The sequence below is a fragment of the Solanum pennellii genome, chromosome 3, assembly GCF_001406875.1.
Source record: "Solanum pennellii chromosome 3, SPENNV200".
Taxonomy (NCBI): domain Eukaryota; kingdom Viridiplantae; phylum Streptophyta; class Magnoliopsida; order Solanales; family Solanaceae; genus Solanum; species Solanum pennellii.
Genome location: NC_028639.1, coordinates 11,199,304 through 11,222,089, shown reverse-complemented (window position 1 = coordinate 11,222,089; position 22,786 = coordinate 11,199,304). Strand labels below are relative to the sequence as shown.

The window sequence follows — 22,786 nt, the reverse complement described above, 5'->3', positions numbered from 1 at the left end:
AAAAATTTTCAAAAATTTCCCATTTCCCCCCCCCCCCCCCCCGGATAATTGCCCACAATGATTTCTGATTAATCAATCGAAGTTGATTAGGGAATTTAACTATTCTATAGCTAGATTATTTTTTAAAAAAATTAATTTATTTATTTAGTGATTAATGGGTGAAGTCCATAATTTATTTAATATCCTATTTGTGTGAAAATAAAATAATGTGAGTTAGCATCTTATAATTACTTTTACAGGAAAAGAAAAGGAAAAGGTCATAGAAAACTTACATGCACCATCACAGAGGAGCACATCATCCAGATTGCATTGATTTGTAAGTACAACGAAAAGGGAAGACTCAAGTACTAGAGTAATTGAAGGTTGAGGCAAATGGATTTCTCGATCCTTGTTAAGTGTATAGAATCATATATTTTCTTGTGGTATGTGTTGGAGAGTAATGAGACTTGGTGATGGGTTGATTTGTCCATATTGAATAATTCTGATGATGAAAATAGGGTAGTAAAATTCAATATGATTAATTATTGGTATGTGATGTGTTAAGAATGATAATAACGTTTATTGATTCATTGTTGATGTTCTATCACAATTGTGATGTTATGAAAATGGGTCTTCATTAATTTTGTGAATATGCCATTTGCATTGGTTCTGAGACATGATTGTAACAAATGTTATGTGAATTGAGGAAGAATAAGAAATTAAAGAGGACATACAATTTCAAGGGACGTGTCGCGCTCCATGACAGTTGTTATGATTTGAGGGGTGTGTCGCACGCTGCAATAGATTCTATTACTGAGCGACATGTCGCACGACCGATGGATATAGTTATCGAGGTCCTAACGCATGCCATGGAGAATCCATGGACAAATATGTCCCCCCCATGATACCCAGACCGAGAAACAATAGGTGTATATCACTAGGTCATATATGCATCATTATAGTTGACATTGCATTTCATTGCATTGCATATCTTTATCATTAGTGAGCTTGTGAGTGTCTTTCAATGGAACTTTTTATTGATGGACTTGATCATGTGTTATTGATCGGTAATTGTTAGATTGTTGTAATGAGTTGTGTGCTATGAAATTGTGAATTGTTAGGCTGAGTTGAATTTATGCAGGTTGTAACTGTGGAGGTTTGGTTGGGGTGGTAGGAGTACCCGTACTATATATTCTTAACTTGTGTTTAGACGTTTGCTTGCTGAGTACCGTATAGTTTGGTACTCACTCCTTTCTTCTACATTTATGTAGGCTACCAACATGGATATTTAAGATACTCTCTCTTTATCTTATTTCCCGAGGCTTCCAATGGAAATTTGTGAGGTAGCTGATTATCATCTCAGCAGACCTTTTCACTCTCATTTATGATATTGCTCTACTTCAGAGACAACATCGTTTGATACTTATTTACTTATTTCATATCTATTGTAATACATTAGAGACTTATACACGTGAAAACTAGATACTGGGGGTATATTTAAGTTAAATATGATTTTTTGCATATTTTATAGTAGGGTTTTAGCATAAATATACCTCTGAACTATCGTAAATGATATGTAGATACCCTCCGCCATACTTTTGGGACATTGATGCCCCTATCGTCCAAAAACTAGAGCATATATACGATTTATACTAACAGACACACGTGTCATAATCTTATCCACCAGCCTGACATTTATTGAAATCGGATCGACGGATCAGATTGTGTCACATGTTCCTATTTAGTCTTCCGTTAGAGAGAAGAACATATATTCTCTAGCTTTTGGATGATATGGGTACCAATATCCCAAAAGTACGACGAAGAGTATCTGCACACCATTTAAGATAGTTCATATGTATATTTATCATTTTTCCTTTACAGTATTATATTTTGTATTCTCGCTTTACTTCCACATTTATTGTATTATTCGTATTTTAAGATGGCTTGTATTGTTGGGATAAGATAAGTGTCATCACATCCATTTTTGGATTGTGAAAATTCCCTACAAACCTTAGAACTCATTAGTTTCATTTTTATATTCATATACTAAATTACATAATATTTAATTGGCTAAATAATTTTTTCTACTAGTAAATTTATTTGAAATAATTATGTCAACAAATTAAAAAAAAATAAGTAGAATTAAGAACTATACAAAAATCAAAAAATATATTAAACACCTCCGATTAATGAAGATGAAAAAATACAACTTTTTTCAAGATTTGGTATCAGAAATAATGGAAGCCAGCGGCGAACCGTGTATCAGACCACTGACATAGGTGGGGTCCCATCATTGGGTTCCAAACTTTGGGATCTCTGATCCCACCCATGGCCGACCAGTACGGTCCGTAGTAGGACCTACGAACCGTAGGTTTGGCGGTAGGTAAGGGTCAACATCTAGTTAGAGGAAAATGACATTTGGGTCAACTTCAAACTATCATATCTTTTAACACAAAATGAATTAGGTATCCTATGACATGTCAAGCTAAAGATAGATGAATCCTCTTTCCAACGCAACAAGTCTGCTAAAATACAAACTCGGAGTAAATTGTTAATCTCATTTTAGTAAAGCCCTATCGGGAAGGCCACGATCCACAATCCAGTTGATGAGCAGTGGTTCAAACGACGTCTGTCATTCCCCTAGTGTGTGACACTTCTGAAGTTTAAGTTAAGGTCATTTTTGTCCTTTTTCCTATGTATTCGGGCACTTAAACTACGTCGTTTAGTGCGTAAAATATGTCATTTGACTTAGTCTAAGCCTAATAATCTAGTCAGACATATCCAAAACCCTCATTTTCCAAAATTCATTCAAGTAAGAACGAATAGAAGAATAAGCGTAAGCATAAGTGTTCTTTGAAGATCAAGCCCGAAATCTAAAGGATTTCTCCATAGATTTCGTCATCAAACATGTGAGATTCACTAGTTGATTCCTTTCACCATCAGGTCCCTAAAATTCAATTAGTTCTTCAAATTCTCATAAAAAAAATAATAATAAAAAAAAAACAGCTGTTCTCGCTAAAGCCCGATCTGATCCCGCTTGAGCGGCAGGGAGAAATCCTGATCTTCCAATTGCGTCAATACAATAAGATAGATGCCTGAATCGCTCAGTGGCTTTATACACCCCAAAAAAGAATGAATAGGCGCCCAGATGGAAAAATTACGAAAACTGTTAAGATATAGGGTTTCTAAATTTTTAAGACTTATTGTGATTATGGTTCCTTTGATTTAAATAAACTTGTTTCTTGATAATTTAGTATAATTCCATGCATATCACTTAGAATCCTAGCTTGTACGAATTTATCCTAGTTCATGAATTATACTTTTTAGTCCAGTCAAATAGAAATTCATGCTTAAGATTTCAGATGTTATATTCTCAATATATAAATGTTGCATTCTCAGTTAGTATGTCAATTTTTTGAGCTATTCAGTATTTAGTGTATTTTATCTTCATGAATATTCAGATGGGAGTAGAATTAGCGTCGAGTTGGACAAAGGTTCAGCGTACCCTCAAAGTCCTAAAACTACATGCACGTGTAGGTTTATATGTCCCCTCAGTTAGGTATAAAATTTAGTGATCACGCCACAATCAAGCCTTTATACCCCTAATAAGGTATATTGGGTCCTCTCGATGAGACGTATACATCAGACTCAATATTAAGATGACGTGATTTATGTCGGTTAAAGTAGCTTCCACAATTAGACTCTTAGTTCATTGACCAGGCTTTGAGTATATATAGTTCAGTATTCAGTTCAACATGTACCTTCGTGATTAGTACTTGGTCATTGCATTAAGTTAGTTCTTTTCATATATACTTTAGTACATATCTATATCGTTGTTCAGATTATACTATTGCTCAGTTATGTATAGTTCAACCTATATACTTTATTTGCTTTAGTATTTATATCATGCATGTTCAGTACATTCCAAGTGTTAACACATATTTTGCGCTACATCATTTCAAGATGTAGGTTCATGTACTCAGCATCTAGATCACACATAGATCGATTCTCGATCTACATTCAACAACTTCAGTGGCGAGTCCTCATATTTCAAGTACAACAAATGCTTTCATTTATTCACTGTATTTAGTTTTAGTCTTTCTAGAGTTAGTTAGGGGCATGTCCCAACAACTAAATTTAGTTAGAGGCTTTTCTGAAATAGAAGTAGATCCAGCTTGAGTTGTTGAGTAGTTGTTTTAGTTATCACTAAACTATTATGGTTTCATATTTACATTCAGACTATTTGAGTTTATCCCCACACCAGATATTTATTGATTTAGCTTCCACATAGTTCACGATTTACTTAATTATTTTCAATATGCTTATGATATGTCAGACTCAAAGCTAGCTTAGGGTCACTTGTGATCCTAGTCTCATGTTACGTCAAGGGGGTAGCCTCTAGACGTGACAATATAAGAATGAGAAATGAAAAATGCATCATAATTAAAAAAAAACATCAATAGAAAATATTCTTTATCTTTCATTTTTTTAAAATAGGGATAATGCACAAGTACTCCCTCAACCTATGCCCGAAATCCCAGAGACACACTTATACTATACTAAGGTCCTATTACCCCTTGAACTTATTTTATAAATAATTTCCTATCCATTTTTGGCCTACGTGGCACCATCTTGTGGGCCCAACATGTGTTGACATTTTTTTCAACCTAGTATCATGTAGGCCAAAAAGGGGTAGAAATTATATATAAAATAAGTTCAGGGAGGTAATAGGACCTTAGTATAGTATATGTGTGTCTTTGATATTTCAGGCATAAGTTGAGGGTACTTATGCATTTTCCCTTTAAAATAAAATAAAACATAATTTAATTATGAAATATTTTGTAATACTATCTTTTTCAATAGGGGAAATTGTATCAGATAGTCAACTATTACTTCAAATTAATTTCTCTAACCATAATTTGATTTAATTATAACCCGTAGCAACAGTTTTTATTCACTTCTCTCCCTTAATTTCTCACTCGCCACTCTCGATTGCCCGCTGCGAGTCTCTCCCTTGCCTTTTCATTTTATATAAATACAAATGTATAAAATATTTTTTTGTTTGTATAAAGATATAGAAAACTGTATATATACATATCTTTTCGTTCGTCTCCCTCCATAGAGAATGTCGATCACCACTTTCCCAGATCTCGCTTACCACTCTCACTCTCCTCTCTTACTTTATACAAATAAAATTGTATAAATTGTATTTGTGTATGTATAAAGCGAGAGAAAATTGTATATACAAATACAAATAAATATATTTTCTTCCTATATATTATATTATACAAATACACATTCCCCTGCCCAATTTTCTTTTGTCTTTCTCTCTTTCTCAATTCATACAAACATAAATTATACAACTGATTCTTTTGTATATGTATACCAAAACGGATTATACAATTGATTCTTTTGTATATGTATGCAAAAATATACATATTAATAACCATAAAAAACATAAAGTTTTCTTTGGAGCATAATTATACAAACTATAACTATAGCATATGAATATGATTTTTATGTTTGCTAAACCTGAAATTTACTCTTGTTTAAATGAAAGTTGTCTAAACTCGACCTTTTATTAACCAAAATACAGATGGAAAATTAAAAAAATTCAGACCTTAACATGGCCTTAATCCAAAAAACTAAAAAATGGCACTGTCCTAAATCAGAACAAAAAAGAAATCTAGAAACTACAAAAAAAAATGTTGTTAAATTTATGTTTTGTAATTACATTTGTTAAATATAAAAATATAGAGAACATGGATATCAAAAATTAGGAAGAATAAATATCTCTCTCTCTCTCTCTCATATATATATATATATAATCGACAAGACAATAGTAAATGGTGTTAGTGTTACTACTTGTTAATCAAATCCACAAATAAAATATATTTATAATATTTATTAAGTTCGATTTCAAGTAAAAAACATAAATAACTAAATAGAAATATTAACATGATTGTTTTCCAATAATCATATATATAACACAAAACTCTCTCCCTCCCTCTCTCTCTCTCTCTCTATATATATATATATATATATATATAGCGACAAGATAATAGTAAATGGTGTTAGTGTTACTACTTGTTAATCAAATCCACAAATAGAAATATATTTATAATATTTGTTAGGTTTGATTTCAAGTAAAAACATAAATAACTAAATAGAAATATTAACATGATTGTTTTCCAATAATCATAATAAAACACAAAAGCTATGATATTCCATAGGCTACGGTCTATATAGTGAATCTCTAGAAATTTCAGGGAATTTTTATTTTATGTAGTACCTATTTTTTAAACATAATTTATGATTAAATTTTAATAATTCAAACTTAAAACATATATTGAGTTTAGACTCTTGTTATTTTTAAAAATCTATTTTATTTTTATTTTAATTAACTTATTATTTGACATACGAGTACGCCCTATCCATATTTCTCAAGCCCCACAAATCGGCAGACTTATTCAGATCGGGCTACAAAAACCCTTTTCTTAAATGGGCTCCAAAAATTGTAGCCTAGCCCTATCAAATCACGGTCTAGGCTAGGCCAACCCAATTCCTAGACCATATTGGAGACTAATAAATATCAATGTGAAAAAATATCGTAGTTATAATGTGAGGAGTTTTTAAAATCATCGATCCACCGATATATGAAAAATATAAAAATAAGGAAGTTAATTACTTGAACAAAAAAAGAGGTCCCTAAAAAAATTTCTCACTAATTAAATATTAGGAAACATTCCTTTTTCATAATCCTAAATTCCTAATTGAACTAGGAGCAGTATCCTATTTAATTTCCATTCCTAATCTAACAGAACTAATAACAAGACTATAAATTTACGATTCTATTTAGGTAAAATTTTTGTTAATAGATTTCTACTTCGAATCAAATCAGTAAAAAATACTTTTTATATAAAGAAATCCCCTTAGTCAATTTAACAAGACATCTTTTATCTTAGTAATATTTTAGCTTGAACAATTTTCCTAGCATGAGGTCTTTCGGTGTTGATTCCAATGATCCCAACCCCTCAAACACTAGCACAACCATTAATGTCATATATGATGATGGTAACATTCTTGTTTCCACTGATGTAATCACACAATTCAATGCTAATGTTGTCTCGTGTCATTGCGCGCATGAAATATAAATCTTACTGTAAGATGCATGAAACTTTATTTTGCTCAAGAAAATGATTGAAGGCATATCTAAGACAATATAAATGATGTTGACTGCATTTAAACCTTGGATGAAAAATATGCTACAAACTAGTGTTATAATTGGTGGAGGTAACAAATATACGAGGTAAGTGATGTTGGGATTGTTATGGAGAAATCTAATTTTTGTGTAGGAGGATATAGGTTTTCAGATTTGAACAAATTGTTGAAAAAATAATGGAAGAAATGGATGAATGAAGTAGAAGCTGAGAAATTAGTATTGAGGACATTGTCGTTAAATATTTCATGAGATGTCGTTCGTAGCGGTGGGATTCAATCTGCGACTGTCAACTCAAAAGGCGTCACGAGAGCATTTCACCCTCATAAGACAATTCCTATTAGAAGGAGGGCTTTGCTCGAATGTGTACCTACACCTTTAATATCTTTGCATCAACGTAAATAAGGTTAGAAACACTGGGCTCAAGAAGTTTCTCATGATGAACATAAAAAATTCATCGTAACATAAGGAGTTACAAAGGATAAACTCGCTCCTGGATCTAGAAAACTATAAACATCAAAGTTAAAGATTTGAATTATACCAGTGACAACATATGTTGTTCTTGCTCTTGGCGACTAGTAATAACATAAAGATGATTTCCTCCTACGCCTTCCCCTGAAGTAGCTCCTCTAGATGAATTTTTGTGTGTTGGAGCAACTGAAGAAGACTCGGCTCTATTGCCCCCATTACCATTTCCCTTCAAGTTCATTGGCCACACTCTCATAAAATGACCATTCTGGTCACACTTGAAACAACTAGTAGAGCCATCATGACACAACCTTAAGTGGCTCCTACCACACTTAGTACATGCAGGAATCTTACTACCCCCTTGTGCCACACTACCTTGAGAATGAGCAGGCCTAGATCTAAAATTTTATGAATTTTGACTATTGTAGTCACCTTTGTGTTTTGGTGCCGGTGCACTAGTAGATCATGTAACATGTATCTTTCATTTTTGTTGGAAGGATGACTGGTTCACATCACCCTTTTGTTGCTCGGACTCATTCCTTGATGTCTTAGCTCTCCTTTATTCTTAAACTCTTCTTTGTCACTCATCTTGTCCTCCTCAAATTGTTGCATATGGGTCATAAGTTTTTCTATGTTTATATCCCATATTAGCATATCTGTCTTGCCTTGCTTGCTTGAAAGACAAGATCAGCCAACAACGAATAAACTTATCCTTTTACTCGTGTCATCAACCATCTCCGGAGCATACAATAAAGTTGTGGCAATTTCGTCCTGTACTCATGAACAGTCAAAGAATCCTGCTTAAGAGTTAGGAACTTTTGTACCTTTGTTTTTCTCAGTTCTCGGGGACAGAAATGCAAAGGCCTCCTCAAACACAGCCAAACTCACCAGTGGTCCACCCTCATCTCGGTTCTTCTTCCATTGATCAAACCAGATACTAGCGACACCCTTCATTTGGTATGCAACTAATTCCACCCTCTTAACTTTAGCAACATGCATGATCTCAAAAACCTTCTAGTCTCCTCAACAAAGTTTTTTGGATCCTCAGTAACACTTGAACAAGTGAATCTTGGTGATTTCATCCTTAAGAACACAGTGATCCTTGAAGTATGAGCCACTTCATGAAGATTCTCTCTCTGTTGTCAGCTTGGTTGGTCACAACTTGGCTCAAGATCCGAATGTCCTACGAAACACAACATTGGTGACCCCTCCTTGGGGTTATACTTATTGTAACATATCCCACCTAGAAACGACTAGAAAAGTGCTTGAAATATGAAAATACTTATTTTTGGATAGAATAAGAAAATCTAGAAAATTTATCTAATTAAGAAAGTGAGTTTTGGTAATTTTCAAATTATCATAAATCCTAGATCAGAATGAGTTAGGAATAGTTCCATATATGGTTGGAAATCCCTTAGCATAATCTTTTCAATGTCGCCGATTTTGCGCAATTTCAATATTGTATGAGTGAGTTATGCCTTTCGGAAGTTGGCCTGTTGGATTAAGGAAAGTCCAATCCGGATTTGGCAAGGGCAAAGTTATTTTTTCCTTACCTAATTAAGTTAATCGTTTTTTTAAGGATTAATTGGGTAAAACCAGACCTTTGTTCAGTTTAGAAAAAATAAAATTCGCGCTAGGGCTTGGAGAAGAGAGAAAAGAAGAGAAAAGAGGAGAGAAATCAAGAATTGCCAAGAACTAGAGCTTTGTGTGTGGAATTCACTGGGGATGATCCCTAAAAAGAAATATAATATCATATAATGTTGGGTTAGTTCACCCACACACCAATCTTGTTTACATTCAGAATCTAAGTATTTGAATGTTAGGAAAGTGAGTTATTGAAGAACATTGTTGAAGTTTTCATTGAACTCTTGATGGTTGAGGTGTTGAAGTTTTGATTCATGTTTCTAGTAGTAGTTTGGGGTTGAATCTATTGTATATTGATATTCCTAATGATACTAAGTGTTGGGTACAAAACCATGGAAGTTTATATGGTTCAAAGATGAAAACAAAAGAGAAAAGTCGAGAACACTTGGGGATAGGGGTTAAGGCGCTGCACCTTTCAATGTCCCCAAGGAAAATTTCTGTCCGAAGGGACTTGGGTGGCCGCGCCAATCAGAGTGACCTAGCCTGTTCTCTGTAAGATGAGGGTTGGCGCCCCATGCCTCTCAGAGCGCCAGGGATGCAAGTTCTCCCCATTTCTTCCCCACCTTTTTCATACTAGTTCCTAAGTGATATATCTATGTTTCTTAGTTAATTCTAACAATATAAAGTACATATAACATCACGAAATCATCCATAAACATCACATCATTAACCTTGAATACATAATCCAATTCAAGGAAGTTAAGATCAAAGTCAAAAAAGTTAAAGAGTCAATTCTTAGAAGTTAAGAAGCTATAAGACCCCCAAAATTGAGTTAGGGTATCTAGATACTCACTTGTGCCTATAATCTTGTTTAAATGTTAATATAGCGTGTTAAAGTATGCATGATTGATTTGAATTGATTTGGAAGTCAAACGTCAAGGGACGACCAAGACGTTCGACGACTAGTCACCTAAGGGGCCTTATACGTTGTTATGTGTTTATGTGTGTGTAATTAGCTTGTGAGGTCCTTATATGAGTAATAATTATGTTTATAATTAGTTTATATAGTTTGATGAAGTTTGGAGCTCAAACGTACAAGAACATCCAAGACGTTCGAAAGTTGATCCTTGAGACATGCATGTGTGTGTCTTGAGTATGCCTAGCATATTTGAAGGTGTTGCGTGTAATTGTTTCGGGTGAAAATGATGTGGAAGGTCCTTTAAATGTTAAGGTATAAATTTACGTTGGAAACGCCAGGGTACAACTCCCCAAGGGCCCCGCAAGAGGCCCTCAAGAAGGACCCATAGGTTGTGGAGACACTGCCTTGGCAGTGTCAATCAACTGAAGCCAAACGACGCCTCGTCAGTTGAATAAAGACCCGTCTATGGGAGGAGTTGATGAAAACTTAGCCTGGGGAAGGCTCAGCCAAAGAATAGCCTAAGACCCAAACGACGGAAGCCACAGAAATTCCATCGATGGGCCAATGTGGCGTCAATGGCTGGCCGTCGATGCAGGCTTCAGTTACTGCCATGCACGCTGCCTAGTTATTGGGTGAATGGGAAATTCACCCCTCGTGCTAAGCTGACCCTAGGCGGTTTATTTACCTATTTTTGGGTATATTACGTTGGTTAAACACGTGAATAGACCATACCCAATCCTTAATTCAAAATCAAAACCTCCCTCTCCCAAAATATCCTCTCTAGATTACCTCCATTGAAGGTGAAGTTCAAGGTCAGCTTGTATTTCCATGGGTTATTCACCAATTTTTAGTGGGTTCTTCATATAATAAAGGTATGGTGATCCTTCATATCTAGTTAATCTTTCATCTAGAGAGTCCTCTTCAAAGTTTTCAATGAAGTTCCATGATCAGATCTCTTCTTCTTCAATCTAGCGATGGCTTCTTTATCGAATTTATTTCAGAAGCATTATATTAATTTATTGATGATTATCTACTAACTTGGAGGTGATTTTCAATCCAATTTCACTATTAACCCATTCTCCCTCACAAACTCAATTTTAGCCTATGTATGACTTTATGATCTTGATCTCATGTATATCGAATTGTGATTCAATTATGTTAATATGCTTATACCTACTGTCTAGTATGTGCATTAATGATGAATTGTTGAGTAATGATCAATGGGGGTCAAATTTGAAGATTTTGAATAAGGCTAGTCTATCGTGTAGTAACTTGTGATCTTGACATTAGGATGGTTGTTATGTGACTCGATTATGGTGAATTATCTTAGCTACTGCCTACACGTGATGTGATGATAATCAGGTATAATTTAGCCAATATGAATAGATAACAATTGAATTGGTAAGGATTCATTTTTCTAGCCTGTAGGCTTGATATGGTGATGTATATAATATGATCTATATTCTAGGGTAGATGAAGAGCTATGATGTTCTATCGTTTTAGCTACTGCTCTAAATGTATATTATTGATAAAATATAATTGATGATCAATACTAGGGAAATTGGTTGATGATCTATAACTCTCTACTTTCTAATAATGATGTATTGCATTAAGTTGTAGTATGATCTTGTAACGACTTGTACATGGTTTCTTTCATGATTAAAGTACATTTAGCTACTACCCTATACATGTATTGTTGATTAAAAAGGTGTATTGATCAATGTTTATCGAAAGGTTGATGAATTGGTAAAGTCTACTTTTGTCCTCTACTTTTCTATATTATTGTAGTTGATGAAGCCTTGCATTGCATTGTTTGGTATGGTCCACTTATGGTGGCAGTGTTTATTTTATTGTCATTATATATATGTGTTTACTATGTCCTTGAAGGAAAATTTATAAATATATGAGTCTGTGGTTATGATGATCACACTATGTGTAACTTGTACCTAGTCTTCTATTCTAGTTGCGAATCTAGGTTATGTAGCTAGTGTTATAAGCATGTAATTAGTTGTGCATTGTGGTCTTAAGACGGTGGATGCCTAAATGTTGTGGTTGATAGACATTAGGTGATCATGTTGACCAATGCACACACACACTCAAACATTATGCTTACTTACGATGTAGCAAAGGGTCATGGTGTCTAACGAAATATTGTTCTCATATTCACTAAATGTCTACTACTATGCATGTAAGGTAAATTTATGTGAAGTATGTTATGTATTCCTTAACTGGGATGACTTGATAGGTGTACTAGTATGGGTAAGGGCATGGAACCTTGTCTATGCAATGCACATGTGTACCTTGATAGAATAGTTCCTATGTTTGGCTTCTAAGTACATTAATAGGATTGTATGAGCATGTTATGAGTATGATTTATATCCTATGATGTTAAGTATATGATTTTATGAAGTATGAATGTGCAAAGTGTCTTAAAGTGTTGATATGAAAGGATTAATCATATAGTTACACCTATAGAATTATGCATTGATATATGAACATGTGTGACATTTATGTGTTATGTGCAAGCTTTGCTCACATATAAGTGTACACACATATTTTCACACACGGAGCGCATATCCCAGATGAGACCGGCGTCGTCGTCTTCTCAGAGGATTCAGAGAAGCCCTAAGCATTCTTCATAACATGTAATCAGTAAAAATTGCGGAAAATTAAAACTTTGACATTCTACTTGAAGTATAATTAGACTTCATACTTATCGTTCATAAACCATACGATATTTTAAGAAATTGTCTCACATATATAAAACCATCTAAAGAGTGCAAATTTGGACTTAGACTATACATAATCAATATGCCATATAAGCCTTAATACAAAACAATCCAAAGAAACATGATGGAAATAGGATATTCCTTATATCTAATAAAGTCTTCATAAGCCGGAATATAATTGATAACATCCCGAACATGAGGACCTCCCAAGGCTTGGAGAAAGAGTTCCAAGCTTCTTCAAATCGACCTCCTTAAACTTCAATGGTCGGAACCTACAGTTGTAGTAATGTAAAGTAATGGGGTGAGTACGCCACATGTACGAAGTATGGGTATATGCACATAACATTTAAGGACATGCATGAAAAAGTATCATTTATCATATCTTTAGAAAACATGCTAAGGCATATGAAAGTCTTCAATGCACATGCCATATAACATATACAAGTTAAGGATTCCATGAACATAAAGCATGATCTAAGCAAAGACATATTATCATAGAGTTATATTAACTTTTCATATTCAATAGATCATGTAACATAACATACAAAATACTTATCAATGATCCCATGACCAACCTACAAGTGCAATGGTCATGTCAAGCCCCATAACCCACATAACCAAGTAGATAAGATAGGAGACCATGAGTAAAGCTTTGGTTCATATAACTTGTACCATAAGTAGTCATCACTTCATTTAACAATATAACCCAATAACATATTCATCATAAAGACCAACATCATGTATCATAAACATCATATCTTTCATGTAATCATATTAAATAAGAACAATCTCCTAGGATTTCCCTTAGAGTCAACTTGTGCAATGTCTAGGTAGGGTCCCATACCCTACCTCTACTAAGTAGACTCCTCAAGTCAGCCTAGTCAACGTTCATTTACTTGTCTTTCATGTTACATGAAGGAACATTTGCCTTAACCAATATAGATCATGTGAGCTAAACATGGATTCCGGTGTCATAATACCCCACACCCAAAGAAGGTGGTTTACCGACCAAAGTAGAACCAAACATTAAATAGCTTTCTAGGTGGATCCACTAGCTAGTATCCTATGGTGGTAACATAGTTCAAGAACTAGGAGATGTATTACAGACCCATAGTTCCACATTACATGGCAGCCTCAATCTCATGAAAGTCATTGTGAACCTACCTTCCAACTAGGGAAGGGACACCCCTCATAACTAGTTCATAGATGCTTAGCTTAAGTCCCTTTATTGAATAACCTTTAAGTTGTATTTTTATCATGAACTTATCATAGGTCATAGGAGATTAACTCCTTTTATAAACATGATCATGATATCTTTAGGATTATATGAGAATTTCCTTTCATCGCAACCCTTCGTATGTGAGATTAACTTAAGATAGTCATCTTGTGTAAAGCGTAGAAGAGAATATCTTAACTTGAATTATCGTGTGCTTTTCATGATCTCACAAATACATGTTCATAGCCCAGCATATACACATAACAACATCATACATATTTCCATAATAAAACATCATGATCTATAGGCTAACATAGACATTGTAGAGTACTCACAACTTTAGAATACTTACCTCTAGCTTCCAAGAACCTTATTCAAGAACTTACGTTCAACTTACAACATTCAGAACCATAACATAGTAAAATACTCTGTATCATAATAAAGAACAACTCTTTTAATCATGTATAAGATCCATGCATAATGTCGGGTAAAGGATAAGGGTCATTTAAGAGTTCATTCTAGTCTTAAATTCAATCTCTACATTTTCATATTACCAAGTAGTAGAAACAATCATACGAAACCATCATCTAGATAAGAACATGCTTCACACAAAATTCAAACATAACAAACAACATACTCATCTAATCATGTGAAATAGACCATAGAAAATACTTTCTTTTCATTGAAAATAATAAATATAGGGTTAGGAAGAAAATTTGTTTTGTAGAGTAAAATCCCTAGTGTTTGAAGTTCTTGAAAACTTATTTCTGAAACGACCTCTTGGAGAAAGTAATACAAAGAGTGAAAAACCCATACCTTAGATATGAAGAATCCACGAAAATTGGGTGAAAAGCTTGAGGTCTTCGTCTTCTTCCTTAAGCTCTTCTTGTTCTTCAATGGAGTTTGGAGAAGAGAGTGTTCTCGAGAGAATGAGAGAAATTTCGTTTGATCTGGTATAGGACGTGTAGAAGTGGTCTAAAACTGACCTAATATCAATATATAGTCGTCCTATTAATTATCAAAAAGACCCTCCACTTAAATGGGTCTTTCTAATAAGTTAAATTACCAAAAATACGACTTTAACGATTCTGGAAAGTAGCTGCGCGTCGCGGGGTCAAATCCCATCATTTTTATTAAATTTTGAGTTGAGGAAATGAGGTACGTGTCAGACTCGCATTGCGAGGCTGACTATTAAATCTTGAGTCAGAACACCTTGTGGCAGGCGCGCGTCGCACGCCATGTTTCCACTTCTTCCTACTCGCAGGTGCCAGGCAGCCTGCCCACCCATGTTTGGGTCCTCCCCAAGGATGCTTAGGGTGGTCCTTGGGGTGTCGTTACTGGATGTTTGGACTCTTTGTACTACATACTACCTATCCAAGGTCACTTTACAAGTTTTGGACTTCATTTGACATTTCGAAACCTTCACCAAACATACGGATGTCAACTAGTTCAATTTAGCTAGTTTCCGAACGTCAAGATCTTTCTTAGTTGTTTTGGCTCAATTCATGATACACAACATATAAGAGCTCCATATTCATAACACATAGTGAGGAATTTCCTTCTCAACCTTATCATAAGCTCAAAATGCATCAAAGATTCACCATGCTATCATTCTTCTCAAAATGGCAACAAAACCACAAAATATCAAGAAAACATATGCATACATGTTTCACATAAGTGTAAGAATAGTGTATGAAGGTATTTACTTAAAATTCTAGTTGGTACAACATTTACCAGACATGCACCTATTTAGAAGTCAATTTCATGATCATGCATTACTTTCTCAATTAAGATGAATGTCTAACCTTAAGGAGTAAAGAGATGAGGGTATAGGGACTTCATGTCGGCTTTAGCCTCCCATGTTTCACCCTCAACAAGATGGTTCCTCCATTGAAATTTTATAGAGGCAAACGCCTTGTTTCTCAACTTCTTGATTTAGCGATCTAGGATCTCAACCGGAACCTCTTCATAGGAGAGGTTCTCATCAATTCCTAAACCTTCAATAGGTAGAATAGACACTAGGTCACCTATGCATTTCTTGAGCATAGACACATGAAACACCGGATGGACTGAAGCTAGTTCACTAGGTAGTTTCTACTCATAGGAAACCTTCCCAATTCGTTGTAGAACCTCATAGGGAACAACATACCAGAGACTTAACTTCCCCTTTCTACCGAAATCATCACCCCTTTCATATGTGAAATCTTCAAGTAGACATGATCACCTATTTCAAACTCAGTATCTCTTTTTATATTGTCAGCATAAGACTTTTGCCGACTATAGGCTATCTTCAATCTATCCCTTATGATTCGAACCTTCTCTATATCTTCATAGATAATATCTGGACCAAGGAGTGAGGACTCACCAACCTCAAATCATCCAACCAGAGATCTACACCTTCTACCATAAAGAGCTTCAAAAGGTGCCATGGAGATGCTCGAAAGATAGTTATTGTTGTAAGAGAACTCGATCAAAGGTAAGTGATCATCCCAACTTCATTTGAAATCAATGACAAATTCTCTTAACATGTTCTCAAGGGTCTGAATGGTAAGTTCCGCTTGACCATCCGTCTGAGGAAGAAAAGTGGTACTAAATTTCACTTGAGTACCTAAACCCTTTTGGAAAACCTTCCAAAAAAGAGAAGTGAATTGGGCACCTCTATCCGAAATAATTGACAAAGGAATCCCATGAAGACTCAAAATCTCATTAATCTATATCCTTGCATAGTCTTCAGCCGTATAAGTGGACTTAACAAGAATAAAATGGACAGATTTGGTCAACCTATCTACAATAACCCATATAGAATAATTTTGCTTTCGGTTTCGAGGCAACCCACAAACAAAGTCCATATTGATGGCTTCCCACTTCCGTGTAGGAACATCCATGATTTTGGTTAACCCATCCGGTTTGAGATGCTCAACTTTAACTTTTTGGAAGTTTGGACACTTAGCAACAAACTCTGCTATGTCCCTGTTTAAACCATCCCACCAATAGTACTCTCTAAGGTCATGATACATTTTGGTGGCACCTGGATGTATAGAATAGCGAGAACCATGAGCTTCTTCTAGTATTTAATTTCTCAAATCCTCAACATCGGGTACACATAATCTCCCTTGGTACCTAAGAACACCATCCTCCCCTTGAAAGAATGACTCATTGAGCTTACCAAGTACCGGTTCCTTCAACTCCATCAATAGTGTATCATGATGTTGCTTAGATTTTTCACCTCGACCACTAATGATGAGTCGGAGTTATGATGGACCATGAAACCACCATTTGGAGAATCCTCTAACCGCACACCTAAGCGAGCCAACCTATGAACATCTTTCACAAGCTCTTTCTTCTCTTCCTCCACATGAGACACACTACCCATAGTCTTTCGACACAAAGCATCCTCAACCACATTGGCTTTGCTAGGGTGGTAAAAGACACTCATATTATAATCCTTCAACAATTCTAACCATCTTCTTTGTGGGAGATTTTTAATTCCTTTTGTGTAAACACATATTGAAGACTTTAATGGTCAGTAAGCACATCAACATGCACACCATACAAGTAATGTCTCTATATTTTCAAGGTAAAAACTACATCGACTAACTCAAGATCATGAGTTGGGTAATTCTTCTCATGAACTTTGAGTTGCCTAGAAGCATAAGCAATCACCTTTCCATGTTGCAGGAGGACACATCCCTATCCCACTCGGGAAGCATAACAGTACACTACAAAGCCTTCATTGCCCTCCGGTAAGGTCAAAACTAGAGCGGAGGTAAGCTTATCTTTGAACTCTTGAAAACCTTTCTCACAAGCTTCCGACCACTCAAACTTCACCTTATTTTGGGTCAAAGATGTCAAAGGAGAAGTAATTGACAAAAATCCATCAAGAAATCTTCTATAATAGCCGGCTAGGCCCAAGAAACTCCTTATGTCTGTGGGAGTCAAAGGTGTAGGCCAATTTCTAACCGCATCTGTCTTCTTCGAATCAACTTCTACACCATCACAAGAGATAATATGGCCAAGAAAAGCAATCGACCTTAACCAAAATCACATTTGCTAAATTTTCCATAAAGTTTGTGTTCCTTGAGGACTTGCAAGGCCATGAGCTTCTTCTAGAATTCGATTTCTCAAATCCTCAACATCGGGTACACATAATCTCCCTTGGTACCTAAGAAAACACGATCCTCCCCTTGAAAGAATTACTCATTGAGCTTACCAAGTGCCAATTCCTTCAACTCCATCAATACTGTATCATGATGTTGCTTAGAATTCACCTCGACCACTAATGATGAGTCGGAGTTATGATGGACCATGAAACCACCATTTGGAGAATCTTCTAACCGCACACCTAAGCGAGCCAACCTATGAACATCTTTCACAAACTCTTTCTTCTCTTCCTCCACATGAGACACACTACCCATAGTCATTCGACACAAAGCATCCTCAACCACATTGGCTTTGCCGGGGTGGTAAAAGACACTCATATTATAATCCTTCAACAATTCTAACCATCTTCTGTGTTGGAGATTTTTAATTCTTTTTGTGTAAACACATATTGAAGACTTTAATGGTCAGTAAGTACATCAACATGCACACCATACAAGTAATGTCTCTATATTTTCAAGGTAAAAACTACATCGACTAACTCAAGATCATGAGTTGGGTAATTCTTCTCATGAACTTTGAGTTGCCTAGAAGCATAAGCAATCACCTTTCCATGTTACCGGAGGACACATACCTATGCCACTCGGGAAGCATAACAATACACTACAAAGCCTTCATTGCCCTCCGGTAAGGTCAAAATTGGAGCGGAGGTAAGTTTATCTTTCAACTCTTGAAAACCTTTCCCACAAGCTTCTGACCACTCAAACTTCAGCTTCTTTTGGGTCAAAGATGTCAAAGGAGAAGTAATGGACGAAAATACACCAAGAAATCTTCTATAATAGCCGGCTAGACCCTAGAAACTCCTTATGCCTGTGGGAGTCAAAGGTCTAGGCCAATTTTTGACTGCATCTGTCTTTTCAAATACAGTTCTACCACATCATCATAGATAATATGGCCAAGAAAAGCAATCGACCTTAACCAAAACTCACACTTGCTAAATTTTTCATAAAGTTGGTGTTGTTTGAGGACTTGCAAGGCCAACCTCAAGTAACTTCATGCTCATCTTCATTCTTGGAGTATATCAAAATTTCATAAATGAACACAATCACAAATGAGTCTAGGCAATCTCAGAACACTCTATTCATTAGGTCCATGAACGCCTCCAGGGCATTCGTTAACCCAAAAGACATAACTAGGTATTCATAGTGACCATATCTAATTCGGAAAGTTGTTATGGGAACGTGTTCACCTCTCACCCTAAGTTGGTGAAATTTCGACCTTAAGTGAATCTTGGAAAAGTAACTAGCACCTTGGAGTTGATCAAATAGATCATCAATTCTAGGAAGAGGATACTTGTTCTTTATGGTAACCTTATTGAGTTGGCGATGATCACTGCACATTCTAAGTGACTCATCCTTCTTCTTGATAAATAAGACTGCAGCACCCCATGGAGAAATAGTAGGTTGAATGAAACCCTTTTGTGATAAATCTTTGAGTTGGAGATTCATCTCTTTCAATTCAGCCGGAGCCATCCTATATGGAGGAATTGAAATGGGATTCATATATGGTAAAAAGTTAATGGCAAAGTCAATTTCCCGTTCGGGAGGAACTACTAGAAGGTCTTTAGGAAAAACCTTTTGGAATTCTCTCACTACAGGGACTGACTCAATAGAAGGAATTTCACATTCTAGGTCCTTAACTCTCACCACATGGTATAAACAACCCCTGGCTATCATCTTACAAGCCTTCAAACAGTAAATAATTAGGCCCCTTGGCATAGAATTTTCCCCTTCAACTCTAGAATAGGTTCGTTAGGGAATTGAAATTTCACTACCCTTGTTCTACAATCTATGGAAGCAAAACAATCATGAAGCCAATCCATACCCAAGATTTTATCAAAATTAAACATGTCAAGTTCTACCAAATGAGCAAGAGAAACTCTATTGGGCAACATCAAAGGACATTTCCTATAGACTCTTTTTGAAACTACAGAGTCACCCATTGGGGTACAAACTGAAAAGGGTTCAATTAAAACATCACGAAGTACATCAAACTTCCTAGCTATTATAGGTTTAACAAAGCAAAGAGTAGCACCTGGATCAAATAATGCATAGACATTAACATAGAAAACTTGTAACATACCCCTCACAATGTCAGGAGAGCTTTCTTGTTCACCCCTATCCTTGAGTGCATAAAAATAATTCATTTTTGGAGCTTCAGAACTAGGACCACTTGGTTGAGCTTGACCATTATCCTTGCCTTGGATTCTTACATTAGGGTAATCTTTCACCATATGGCCACCCTTTCCAAAACCATACCAACTCTTAGTCCTAACAAGACATTCACCCACATGTTTCTTACCACACTTATCTCAAGTTGGTTTCTCTTTTGGTGGATCGACATTTCTCCCTTTTTGAAGTTTAGGATTAGAACCTCAATCATTGCGATTATTGGAGAAATTAGCAAGAACCTGATTTGAAAACCTCTTCTTAAACTTAGGCTTGTCTTGGACATCAAGCCTACTCTCAGAAGAACCACTTTTAAACGACTTTGCCCTCTTAGCTTTCCTATTCCTCTTCCTTAGACGACTTTCCTCAATCTGTTGAGCATGTACCATCAACCTAGAAATATCCATATTGTCATAAATCGTTGATGCACGACATTCTTCTTCAAGCACTTCGAATACGCCCGTTACAAAGCTACTCATTTAATCCCTAGAATTAGAAACCAAAGAAGAAACATATTTGGAAAGCTTAATGAATTTCAAGGAGTATTCCTTAACACTTATACCTCCTTGATGATGGTTTATTAACTCATATACCTTATCTTCTCTTTGTTCCCTTGGAAAGAATCTGTCAAGAAAGGCCTTTTTGAAGATCTCCCAAGTCACATGACCATCTTCTAAGGCCCGATTATTCATCCACTGGTTATACCATGTCTGAGCCATGTCCTTGAGTTGATAGGTAGCAAGTCCTGCTTTCTCAGTAGTACTCACCCCTGTAGCAAACAAGATCTTGTAGACCTCATCAAGGAAATCTTGGGGGTCTTCATCAACTTTTATTCCAAAGTACATGAGTGGATTTATCCTTGTGAAGTCTCTCAAATGACTAGCCACGGTACTAGCATGTTGGTTCTCCCAAGGAACAACCTCCCCGTTAGCTTGAGCTGTGATGGCTTGATCTTGGGTGGTGATGGCTAGGGACATTTGAAACAATGCTGCCCTCACCTCACCATCCATCATAGCTGGAGGATTTAACGGAACTTGATCATTTGCAGAAACTTGCACTTGAGGAGCATTCGATTGCCTTGGGGAGTAGCTCCCATATTAACAATATCTTCTCCTACTCTTCTCGTGGATGTCCTTCTTGTGTTCATCCTCTATAACCATAATAAAGAGATTAGATGCTAAAAGACACATAGTGTCAAAATTTTAAAGGCACGATATAGGAGTATCAAAAAAAGAGAAGTTTCCTAGTCATCACATAACCTCTCATCCATAATTATGGCGCACTGCACAACCATGAACAAGACACTAGGCAACGTGGTTTAGAGCCATTGATTCTAAGGATATTTAACCTCATCCTCTAATACAAAGTTTATCACACGTGAAGAGGATACCCCAGATGAGACCGGCGTCGTCATCCTCTCAGAGGACTCAGAGAAGCCATTAGCATTCGTCATAACCTGTGACCGGTAAAAATTATGGAAATTAAAACTTTTACATTCTACTTGAAGTATACTTGTACTTCATACTTATCATTCATAAACCATATGATATTTTAAGAAATTGTCTCCTATATATAAAACCATCTAGAGAGTGCAAATTTGGACTTAGCCTATGCATAATAAATATGCCATATAGGCCTTCATACAAAAGAATCGAAAGAAACATGATGGAAATAGGATATTCCTAATATCTACTGAAGTCTTCATAACCTGGAATATAATTGATAGCGTCCCAAAAATGAGGACCTACCAAGGCTTGGATAAAGAGTTCCAAGCTTTTTAAAATAAACCTCCTTAAACTTTAATGGCCGGAACCTACAGTTGTAGTAATATAAAGTAATGGGGTTAGTACGCCAAATGTACTAAGTAGGGGTATATGCCCATAATATTTAAGTACATGCATGAAAATGAATTATTTATCATATATTTAGAAAACATGCTAAGTCATATGAAAGTCTTCAATTCACATACCATATAACATATACAAGTAAATGATTCCATCAATATAAATCATGATCGTAAGCAAAGACATATTATCATAGAGTCATATTAACTTTTCATATTCAATAGATCACGTCACATAGCATACAAAGCACTTACCAATGATCCCATCCACAACATAAAAGTGCAATGGTCATGTGAAGCCCCATAACCCCACACAACCAAGTAGACCATTAGTAAAGCTTTGGTTCATATAACTTGTAACATAAGTAGCCATCACTTCATTTAACAATATAACCCAATAAACATATTCATCTTAAAGACCAACATCATACAAGAGTAACATGATGCATCATAAAATCATACCTTTCATGTTAGTCATATTACATAAGAACAATCTCCTAGGA

General features: G+C 35.6%; 1 protein-coding gene across 1 annotated transcript in view; it reads right to left on the bottom strand.

Annotated features, from left to right (window-relative positions):
* LOC107014869 overlaps positions 1–21,450 on the bottom strand; it is a 30,735-nt gene extending 9,285 nt beyond the window's left edge. Inside the window, 4 exon segments of the mRNA XM_027915577.1 lie at positions 20,203–20,306; positions 20,355–20,542; positions 20,708–20,811; positions 21,034–21,450. Coding sequence (XP_027771378.1) covers positions 20,203–20,306; positions 20,355–20,542; positions 20,708–20,811; positions 21,034–21,450 — 813 coding nt within the window.
* Positions 21,451–22,786: the final 1,336 nt, after the last annotated feature.